The sequence below is a fragment of the Pistacia vera genome, unplaced genomic scaffold, assembly GCF_008641045.1.
Source record: "Pistacia vera cultivar Batoury unplaced genomic scaffold, PisVer_v2 Contig139, whole genome shotgun sequence".
NCBI classification, from domain to species: Eukaryota; Viridiplantae; Streptophyta; class Magnoliopsida; order Sapindales; family Anacardiaceae; genus Pistacia; species Pistacia vera.
In genome coordinates this window covers 508,313-519,918 of record NW_022195455.1, presented here as the reverse complement: position 1 = coordinate 519,918, position 11,606 = coordinate 508,313, and the positions used below count along the sequence as shown (strand labels likewise).

Sequence of the window (11,606 nt, the reverse complement as noted above, 5' to 3'; positions counted from 1 at the left end):
TAGTGCATAAAATATGTTACGTCGTTAGGGTAATGTTACCTCGTTTGAATCACGAGATTATGATTCGGTCAACGCTTGAAACATATTCCAAGTTTCAAGATCTATACTGGGTAATGTTACCCAGTCTTATAAGTGGACCTGAATGTCCTCTTTTTAACGTTACTCGAACAAGTCGCTTTATTATTGTAATAATTGGTCGTCTAAAATATGTTATGCCACCAAAAATAACATTACCTCATCCAAATCATTATCTTGTGATCCAAACAACCCATAAACGATAATACAACTTTCAAAATTTATACGTGTAATATTATCTCAAGACTATAGGTATGTCTAAAGTCTTTTTCTTTCAACTTGACTTGACTTAATCAACTCGAAATAAATTCATCATTTAGAATATGTAATAATCGCCAAAAATAACATTAACCCGTCTAAATCGTTAACCTATGGTCCAGGATAGACAGGTGTAACATTATCTCAATACGGTGGGCGTAGGTGGGGCTAGCATCTTCTTCACTAAGAATGAGTCAAATTATTGATTTTATCGTATAGAGACAAAAGTAGAGAGGAAGACTTGGTCTTGCTTTGAAAAACTCACGTGACTCCAACTCATCTCCCTCTATTGCTTTCTCGTGATACCCCATCCATGTCGGTATACCAGTGTTCTTATTATAAAATATCTATCAAGAATAAGATATTCTTGCCTTTACAGGTCAAAGTCTTCTTGTTTGTTTATAAACTTTCATGATCAAGTTCATTGTTTTTCGTTTCTCAAATAGGGTTCGACGAAAACTCTTGTTTTAAACTCGGATTTATATAACAATTTATAAATTTATAATTTTAAACAGTGCATTATTTTTTATTTCTCAGAATTTCTGTGTATTATTAAAGAGATCCTAAGTTTAAACTATTTTGATTACTAATATGATGGTCACTAAAGAATTTAATAATATGATATGAGAGAGTTAGTTGAATGGATTAGTGAGTTCGATGAGGATTTTAGTTTTGAATATTTTAGAATTATGAAATGATTTGATTACAAGTGTTATATTTTATCTACTCCTACTTCTATCTTGCGGAGGTAAAGAGAAGTGGAGTGCCGACGTCTCTTAAATATAATCAAATGTAGAACACTTAATCAAACTTTTTAAAGGCCATTACTTGCGGATAATGAAATAATCAAGCTTTAATTATTCATTTAATTATTATTTTTAGAGTTCACACACTGCATACTAATCTTCTTCTCCTCCTTCACAAGTTGAAGTAATGGACAGCTCATATTGTCCTATAGTATTAAAAAGGCTTATTATTTCTTATCTACTCTGAAGTTTAACGGACTATCACCAAGGTCCCATAATTATTAGAAATAATCAATTACCTCCCCTTGATTTTCATAAAGTCATCACTTGCATCTCTTGATTAAATTAATTTTGATCATTACATTCCATGGTTAAAGGGAAATAAGTGATGATTTTTCCAAAGATGAGATGATTGGTTGTATCTTAGAGGTTTTGCTAATATTTGCTTAAATCTCATAGAGGTGAGAGATAATATATAACTCGATCAAAAACGAGTTATCTTAACGTATGTTTTTAAAACACATATTAAGAATACTAAAAGATAAAATATTTATTTCTTCCGATACATATTATGTATAAAAAGATAAATAATAACTTTATTCACATTACATAAAGTCATTACTTATTTGTCATTATCATGTTAATTTTAACGATAAAATTATACTATTAAAAGGAGGTAAATGATGATTCTTTCAATTTAAAGGTGGTTTTCAAAATTTTGGGGTCTATTTTACAGTTCTTAAACTTTAAGGAGGTTAGAGTACTAACTCTATTAAAAAATAAGAAGCCATCATATGGGCCAGTGACATTGTGACATCAAATACTTGAAGGCAAAAAAAAGCAACGTGACAAAATTAAATGGGGGCCCATTTCCCATCACATCAAGATAAATTTTTTAAGTCAATTATTGGTGGGCGTAGCCCATTTCCTGTAATGGGCTCCACCTGACCGCTCTTTAACTGCCACCTGTCCCATTTGTCATCAAATATTAGCAACTTCTTGTCTTACCATAAAGTATTAAAGTAAGGTTAAAGTTTTGTATGAAATTGACTTAATTTCATGCGTATAAAGCCAATTCCTTTTAACTATTTAAAAAAAAAAAAAATGGATGGAATAAATTGCACGTTGAGTAAGCAATATCGAACGAATATCCTATATTATAATGATTGATATGTTGGTCATTAGAAACTCGATCGTAAAAATATCCTCTTATTCAATAATAATAAAATTCTTTACTTAATTGGTGTTTGAATTTCTATTTTGAGAATGTCGGTCAATTTAAAATTAATAATAAACTTATATAGTGATTTGACGATTAAGATAAGTTTTAGAGTTTAAAAGTCAATAATAAATGATTATATACATCCTATCATCCATCAAAAGAGCAACAAGTAATTTTTTACTTATTTCGTGTTTGGACTTTTGTTTCGAGAATATTTGTCAATTTTAATTTAATAAATAATATGATGTCGATGATAGTAAATATCTTATATATGAGAATAATTATAGAATTTAAAAGTCAATAACAAAAATAGTTTTATGCTCTTGACGGATAGCCACTATTACCAACTTTTCTATTTTTGAAAAATTGTAAAAAGTATACATATGCCGTAAGATGACTATTTATCTGAGTGAACATATTATATAATAAACGAGGTTAGTCATTCACTTTATTTATGGTAGAGTGTTCGTCAATTTAAAATTAATAAATAATTGATTCGAGGATCTTATATATCTAAAATCGCTTATGATTTTATGCTTTTAGTCAACATCAGAATGCAATAACCTTACTTAAATCGTTTTTGTTTTATAGATTTTCATCACTTTAAGATTAATTAATTACATGTAAATAAAGTTTTAATTTTTTTCTCATAAAATAATTAAAATAAAAAATATAAAAAATAACCGAAAACCCAAAGTCTTTGCCGCGTAATACACGCCTAAAGTTAACGTACTGCATAACTAAAAAACGGTTTTTTCCGCTTAAAAATCTGTGCCAAAAGAAATGTAGAAAATATCAGAAAGACCCCCGTTTCTCTATATTTATTCATTTCTCCCCCATCCATTGTTTCCCTCCTGTATCTCTCTCTCCCCTCCTGATCTCTCTCTTCACCGCTCACCTCTCCATGTGGATGCAACACTGCGCCACACCACCATTTCGTCGCCGTTTTGATCCATCAAACCAAAAACGTTAAATTAAATTAATTAATTAAGCAGGAAATTAATTGATTGATTAATTATTTAACAAACGCTTACTTGCATGGAGAACATTGCGGCGCAACTGAAGAAAGGGATATCGCGGCAGTTCTCGACGGGATCTCTGCGGCGGAGCCTGACACGTCAGATGACGCGGCAGTCGTCGTTCGAACCGCGGAGGAACAACATGAGGTTCAGCTTCGGGAGGCAGTCGTCGCTGGATCCGATACGGCGGAGTCCGGTCCAGGACGAGTTGACGGTGCCGGAGAACCTCGACTCGACTATGCAGTTGTTGTTTCTGGCGTGTAGAGGCGACACGAAGGGAGTCGAGGATTTGCTCGACGAAGGTATTGATGTGAATAGTATTGATCTCGACGGACGGACGGCGTTGCATATCGCGGCTTGTGAAGGACACCTGGAGGTCGTTAAGCTGCTGCTTCAGAGGAAGGCTAATATTGACGCTCGTGATCGTTGGGGCAGTACGGTACGGTACATTATCTTTCTCCTCGTGAATTCCGGTAATGTTGCCGGAACCGTGGAGCCAGTTGCATTGAAAAATATTTTTTCAAAAACTGAGATTCATTACATTTTGGTTTCGGAAGCGACAAATTTCAGTTGAATTCTATATAAAATATGTCAAATTTTTAATGTTTTGAAAATTTGAGAGCCTTTGATTGAGATCGGAGGGCTGACATTTTTCTTTTTAAATAATAATAAAAAAAATTTGCATCGGTGCTGGGGTTTCCGGGACGGTTTCATCGTAAAAACAAAGATTTAAAAAATATGAGCTGTATATGTGAGAAATAGTTTTAGAGTTGAATTTTTTATTTTTTTTATTTTTCCGGAAAATAAATGAAAAAAATGATAACCATGAAAGTTGGAAATGGAGTAAATGTGTGGAGATTTGAATAAATGTGGAGCCTTATAATGAAATGGTGTTTATTTGGACAGGCAGCTGCTGATGCCAAGTACTATGGAAATATAGAAGTTTACAATGTTTTGAAGGCCCGTGGAGCCAAAGTTCCGGTAAAACATGAACTAAATTCAATTCAAATAGAATATTATTTTTCTGTTTGTGTTTGGAAGTTATCATGTGTTTCAGAATTGTATTTTTTACACATATGCTTTCAATTTAGAAATCCAGGAAGACGCCGATGGCTGTAGCAAATCCTCGAGAAATTCCTGAGTATGAGCTTAATCCACTAGAGCTTCAGGTTCGGAAGTCAGATGGCATCACGAAGGCAAGGTTCTGTTCCTTTTAATCTATTATAAAGTAAAGTGGAATTAATAGAAGTTTGTGAAATTTTGTTTATTCGAGAATTTAGTTAACAGAAAAGAAAAGAAATTGCGAACTCCTAGCAACTCATAAAGAATGCACTAAGTTAAGGAGTGGATTTTATTAGGCCATCGCTTGAGTATTTTTAATGGTTTAAAATCCAAGGTTTCTGATGTTATGCTAATATTAATTCTGTATTCCTTTCAATTGATTGTAATGAGAAACATTTTGCACTAGCCTCCTATATTGAACTACTTCTCATTTTAGTAAGTAGTGCTTTTTAGGAGGCAGGGTTCTACATATATGCAAATATTATAATTACATACTCATGTTTGCAAAGCATTCAAGTGTAATTGCAGACAATTTCTAATTTTCTTTACTTCCTTGATAGGCATTAGTAATGGCGCTTTCACATAATATGCTTTTGATGCATTAGCTTGTATATGCATGCATATTATCGTTAGATATATTTTATAATCAGTAATAGGATGTGTTTAATTCTAGAGGAGTAATTGGGAACATAATACTTGGAGAAGCCAATTCTTATGTTAAATTCATAACTATGCGCAGTTTAGTGTGGAGTGACATACATGAAATCATCATCCATTAAAGATTATGGATCAGTTTTGCTTTTGTTTTGGAGTGGATCTTCTTGCTTAATTTCTTCATGATTTCCAAAAGATGCGTACTTCGCTCCCATATGGTTTCCTGTGAATATATGTTCAACTGTTGGTCCATAAATTTTCTTCTTTTTTTTTTTCTTTCTTTTTACATATAGACTGTTAACACTTTTCTTCCTAATACCTCTTAGCAGGGATCATATCAAGTGGCTAAATGGAATGGTACTAAGGTTTCTGTAAAGATACTTGATAAAGAGAGCCACTCTGATCCTGACACCATGTATGTGGATCTGAAAGATATTCTATCTAATTTAACATTTCAGTTCTCCATCATCTATATGGGAACTAACTGACAGATACTCTATCTAATTTCTATCTTTTCAAACAGAAATGCCTTCCAGCATGAGCTTACTATGCTGGAAAAGGTCCGGCATCCTAATGTGATTCAATTTGTTGGAGCAGTCACTCAAAATTTACCCATGATGATTGTTTTAGAGTATCATCCAAAAGTAAGTTTGTTTATCACTCTTTCTCTATTTTTCCTTACAAACACAAAGAGAGGCAGACATATATCATATAATAGTTTCTGTATGTCCATATAATATTTTCTAGATTTCTGTACTCTAGTTCAGTAGAAGATAAACATGCTATTTGTCTAGAGAGAATTGAAATTTCTGCCTGACAAGTGGGCTGATTTGTAGAGAGCTTAAAAGGAAAAGCTTTCCAGGCCAATGTACAATATGTTGCAAAAGGATGTACATGGTCTTCTTTTCTTTACTCCATTTCCAACTCCATGTTCTACATAAAGAATATTTGGAGAGGTTAAGTGCATTATCTTCTCTTAATTTTGCTTGTCTCTCCTCTTTAAGTTGTGTGATTTTATGAGAGAGGATGCAATGGCTAGTGCACATTGATAGAACTTAGGTGATGGAATGCTTGTTGTAGGAGGTAGATGCTTATGCAATCTTATCTTTAGAAGGAACTATTACGATTATTGATTGGAAAAAATAATTAAAAGGGAGTGAAAAAGCTGTTTATAAAAGTTAAAATCCATCTGAAGAATCATAAAAAGATTTAGACAGCATGAATTGATCAGCTCCATGAAAAGCTATGGACGATTAAAAAATCAATGTCAATAGCACAAAAAGATGCTTATGAAATCAATTGAACTCAATGTTCTGTTTACATTTTTTCTGAATACAAGTGTTATCTTCATTAAAAGTTATAAAAGAGAATTGCTGCCTAGAAATTTTCTTTGAATTGCTACTATGTGGTTTTTATCTTCTATCTTCCATGCGGGGTTGTGTCTCATGTTTTCCTGTTTTTAGCATGATTCATTGACTGTGTTATATATTTAGTCAATCAGTTTAAATTATAACTTTAACATTGTTTATTTTGATAGTATTTTGCAGGGTGACTTAGGAAGCTACCTTCAAAAGAAAGGACGACTATCTCCATCAAAAGCTCTTAGATTTTCTCTTGATATTGCTAGGCAAGTCCAGTGTATATCTACAAATTTTTCTACATCATAAATCTTAATAGGAAATTCACGCATCTGTGGTGCATGCATTTATCATTGTGTTTCTTGTCCTAATGGATTTGCTTGTTTTGTCTAAGAATGTATGGAGGGGCGTGTTGTGACATCTTGTTCAATTTCTTGTCATCAGGGGCATGAATTATCTTCACGAATGTAAACCAGATCCAATCATTCATGGTGATTTGAAGCCAAAGTAAGACAACAAATGCAGAGGCTTTTCTGATATGTGTAGAAGTTTCAGATTGAATTTTGATATTTTCTCTCGGGATGCACTGTTTTTAATATTTGAAATTTTCGTAAGGTGCCAGAAATATTTTGCTGGATAGTGGAGGTCACTTGAAGATAACTGGATTTGGATTGGTAAATTCATCAAAAAATTCACCTGATATATCACTAGCAGAGCAGCCAGCAAGTGAGTTTTTTAGCACATCAGAACTCTTAACCCTGATGCATTTGTTTCTCGTGTTAACTTCAAGTATATCATATACTAAGAAATGGCATTGCCTTTTGTGTTGATATTGAAACTTGAAATACATAAAATAGTGAACTCCAACATATGATGCTCCAGTTTTCTTGGCGGCACTTCTTAAAGCAGAACTTCCTTTCATCCCATTTCATTTCTGTGTGTATCTTGATATTTGAAAGTGACTATGGCTAGTAGCTTTACTTGAATAACAGGAAGCTGCAGGTATATGGACTTGGAAATATAGTTTCCAAAGAGTTTCGGGTTTTGACCTTGTACCAAAAGTTGGGCCCTTGGAAGAGTCACTTTGTGGGTCTCTTCTATTCATTAATTAAGAGGATGAAAGTAGAAGATCAATTAGAACAACCATCTTGTTCTTCCTTGATATCTGAATATTCAGTTGCAGGCTCTCTATCCCCATCTTACTTTTAACCAATATTTAATCTTTTTTCTTTCATTTATAAAGTTTACATAATTGTGAACCAACAGATGTATCTAATGGTTAATATGTTCAGGTTTGGATTATTAAATACAAGTGAGTGTAGTTTGTGTAATTCTTACCCATAATGGCACATAAATGAATTTGTTATGAGGCAAACATATATGCAATGTTCTATGCAAGTAACTGGTGCATGAAAGGATTATTCATGAATAGATAATTCATTAATGAACTATATCTTGGTGAGAAGATACCAAGAATACTTACAAATTTGGGTTCAATTGATGATTTTACTTACTGTTTGTAGATTTCTATATGGCACCTGAGGTGTATGAAGATGAAATGTATGACAGAAGTGCGGATGCTTACTCTTTTGGAATCATTTTATATGAGGTATCTTTCTACTACTAGTACTTCTTTTAATTTTTTTTTTTTATATAATCTATTTTAATCGAACATGGAAATGTTCTACTTCTCCAACTAATTCAGTGTTCAAGACCAGGCAACACATGATGATTATTATTTGAGTTTATGTCTTTTTTACTCATAATTGTGTTCAAATTGTTTAATACATTTTCACTTTTCTGGGTGCCTGATATGCTAGCATTCTTTACACTCTGCTTGTTGCATTTCTAGGAAACATAAGTTCAATTATTCCTTTTTAATTAGAAACGACTTTCTTTTTAAAGGTATTGTGTGTAATGTGTAATAAATAAATCTTAGTTTCTGATTTGAAGACTTCTAATTACGATTGTTGGCATGTCTCTGCAGCAGCCAATTCATTATCGGTTTCTTATTTATGTTTCATTCAGATCATTTACATTAGAGTTTTTTATTAGTCAAACTCACGTTGTCAATATATTTTTCTACTTTTTTCTGTATGAGCTCAGATGATTGAGGGAGTACAGCCTTTCCATCCCAAAAGTCCTGAAGAGGTTGTAAAACTTATGTGTTGTGAAGGAAAGAGACCACCATTCAAAATCAAAGCACGAAGTTATCCTCTGGATTTAAGAGAGTAAGTAATGTATTTGAGAAATGATAAAACCCAAATTCCTTATCGTTTCAAGATGCTGAAGTCCCAGTCTTAATGTATAGTTTGGTCTCAGGTTTACTGAGCTATTTATCCTTGATTAAAGTGCTCAAGGTCAATCATTAGATAAGCATGAGTATTTATTTTCGGGTTGACTCTTTAGATAAAATGTCCTCTTTCGTGGATGTTCTTTTCCCCCTTCTCATAATAACAGTAGTTGATTTATATGCAGGTTGATTGAGGAATGTTGGCATCCCGAACCTGTAGTTAGGCCAACTTTTTCTGAGATCATAGTACGGTTGAACAAGATAGTTTCTAATGGCTCAAAACACGGTTGGTGGAAAGACACTTTCAAGTTTCCTTGGTATGCTTCCGTTACCTGATCTATCTGAAGATGCATATTATACCACATGTTACATTAGATAAATCAATGTCGAAGACTCTTAACACAACTCGCGCAACTTAAATCCCAAGTGATTCACCTGATAGTCAAAGATATTTACTTAATTTTTTGAGTTTTTAGGTTTAAACTTTAGGTCATTTACTATAATAATATTGTGATTTAATTGATTATTTGGATTTGTAAAATATTCAATGAACCTCAGAGATTAGTTGAAGTATGTATAAATTGGTTCGAACACCACGATTACGAAAAAAAAAAAAAAAAAAAAAAAAACTCAGTACAACTTGATCTAGCATAGCTTGGCATATTTACATATTTTCTTTCAATGGGAACAAAAGAGATACAAAAATGATGCTTATAGTATTATGTTGATGATTTGCCATCAGTAGGATTTGCAAAAAATTGTCCATTAGGCTGCAATATATCTCGAGTTTCTTTTAATCTCTAACGTGCGAATATGGAATATGTGCAGGAGATAAGAGGAGGATTTCTTCGTGAAGAGGAAATCGTAACAAGGTTGGGAAAAATTTCAGTCAAGAGTTATGAAGATCCTATCTTCTACTGGGATTACACTGGAAACAATAATGAGAAGATTTTCGCGTCGAGTTTCTTAAACACAGCATAAAAGAAGAAACCGAACGGATCGATCTTCCTCCCTCGTTGTCTGTTCTCCAATGGAGCTGCAACAGTTCCATTGTATTGCATAAATATGTGAGAGGGTTTTTTACTTTTTAGATCAAAAATTGTAAGTTACACATGGGTAAGGCAAAACAATACTGTACTTTTTGATTTTCCTTTGGATCCTGTTCATGAGTTAAAAAAAAAAAAAAAAGGAAAGGATAGAATTGTAATGCTGATGTTAATGCATCATTAACCCAACTTNAGCTGCAACAGTTCCATTGTATTGCATAAATATGTGAGAGGGTTTTTTACTTTTTAGATCAAAAATTGTAAGTTACACACAGGTAAGGCAAAACAATACTGTACTTTTTGATTTTCCTTTGGATCCTGTTCATGAGTTAAAAAAAAAAAAAAAAAGGAAAGGATAGAATTGTAATGCTGATGTTAATGCATCATTAACCCAAGTTTAAATGCTAATTAATCAAAATTATATCCCCATAATCCCGACTCGTCGTTTGCTTAAAAAAGTAAAAAACAATTGAATGGTTAACATGGAAGGTAGCCTTATTTTCGGATCATAACAGTGAGTCTGGGATCTTCTAATAAAGTCTGGAATCTTCCAAATGAAAGCACGTGAAACACATGCTACAGGCATGGTAGTTGGCGATCTTACCTATCAATGTTACAAATTTTTTCTCACAATTTTAATTTGATAGTTTGTAATTTACAAATTAAGTAGATAGAACTCATTTGCGAGTTGATCAACTATAAACTACCAAAGAAAAATTGTGAGAAAAAAATGTTGAGATTGAGATGTAAGTGTAATTTGTCCATTTAACAAATGTTGATAGGTTGACCTGTATAGACTCTACAATGTTTACTTGAAACAAAATCTTACACCCCCTTCTAACTTTTCAAAAATATCAAATCCCCTCCTTGTTAAGTTGTTTTTAAACTTACGAGTAATTACATATTTTATGTAACATCTTGACATGTTGTCTTGTCTATATATCGTTGGATTTTTGACAATGGACAGGATGTTACACGTACTTTTATTAGAGTGTGTTTGGTTTAGAGAATGTTGTATTATTAGGAATATTATATTAATAGAAAGATAGATTATCTTGAAGATTACTGGAAATGTTTAGGAAAATATGTTTGATTGATTGGAATAAATAGTTGGGTATGTTATATTAATATGTTTGGTCGGGAGGAATAGATTGGTGGGTATGTTATTTAAATTACTAAATTGTCTTCTTATTAAATATTATTATTTAGATTATTAATATAACCCCTACATTTAAAAACTTAGCAAAAATAACCCCATAATAAAAGTTCAGAAAATCAACGAATGCACCCCCACCAACCCAACCACAGCTTGCCAGCGACAGCACACGGTCGGTCGAAAATGGCCTCCGTACTCCAATCTAGCTGAAAAACGGCCAGATCTAAATTTAGCCGTTTTCGACTAGATTTGTCGATCTCACCGTTGGATTTGGCTAGAAATGACTATAATAGATCTGGCCATTTTCGGCTAGATCTACGGCCATATCGAAGACTCTCGAATACTCTTGGTGACTTTCGACGACTTTCGACGACTTCCGGCAGTAGTTGGCCAACTGTCGACGGTGGTGGTTGGGTGGCGGTGGTAGTCTGTAATTTGTTTTAAATATAAAGACATTATTATCCAAAAACTTAATTAAAATAGGGGTAAAATTGTGATGAAACATTAATATAAATTGTTTTTAAAACAAGGACATTATTGTTCAAAATTTTTATTAATAAGAGGTAAAATTATAACAAAAATAAGATTACCAAGTAATTTTAGAATACCTAAAAAAATAGAGGTAAATTACCTTTTATATTATCAATAGTAACTAATGGTTTTGAAAGATTATCAAAATCTTATATTACTTGACAACCAAATATGATAATTAAGTAA

General features: G+C 32.7%; 1 protein-coding gene across 1 annotated transcript; it reads left to right on the top strand.

Annotated features, from left to right (window-relative positions):
* The first annotated feature begins 3,143 nt into the window (after window positions 1–3,143).
* Window positions 3,144–9,921, top strand: LOC116122948 (integrin-linked protein kinase 1-like). The gene is made up of 12 exons (XM_031408751.1): window positions 3,144–3,759; window positions 4,227–4,301; window positions 4,412–4,516; window positions 5,366–5,451; window positions 5,560–5,680; window positions 6,584–6,663; window positions 6,839–6,901; window positions 7,017–7,120; window positions 7,918–8,003; window positions 8,501–8,625; window positions 8,873–9,004; window positions 9,516–9,921. The coding sequence occupies exons 1-12, from the start codon at window positions 3,340–3,342 to the stop codon at window positions 9,520–9,522; spliced, it is 1,404 nt and encodes a 467-aa protein (XP_031264611.1). The 5' UTR covers window positions 3,144–3,339; the 3' UTR covers window positions 9,523–9,921.
* The last annotated feature ends 1,685 nt before the right edge of the window (window positions 9,922–11,606 follow it).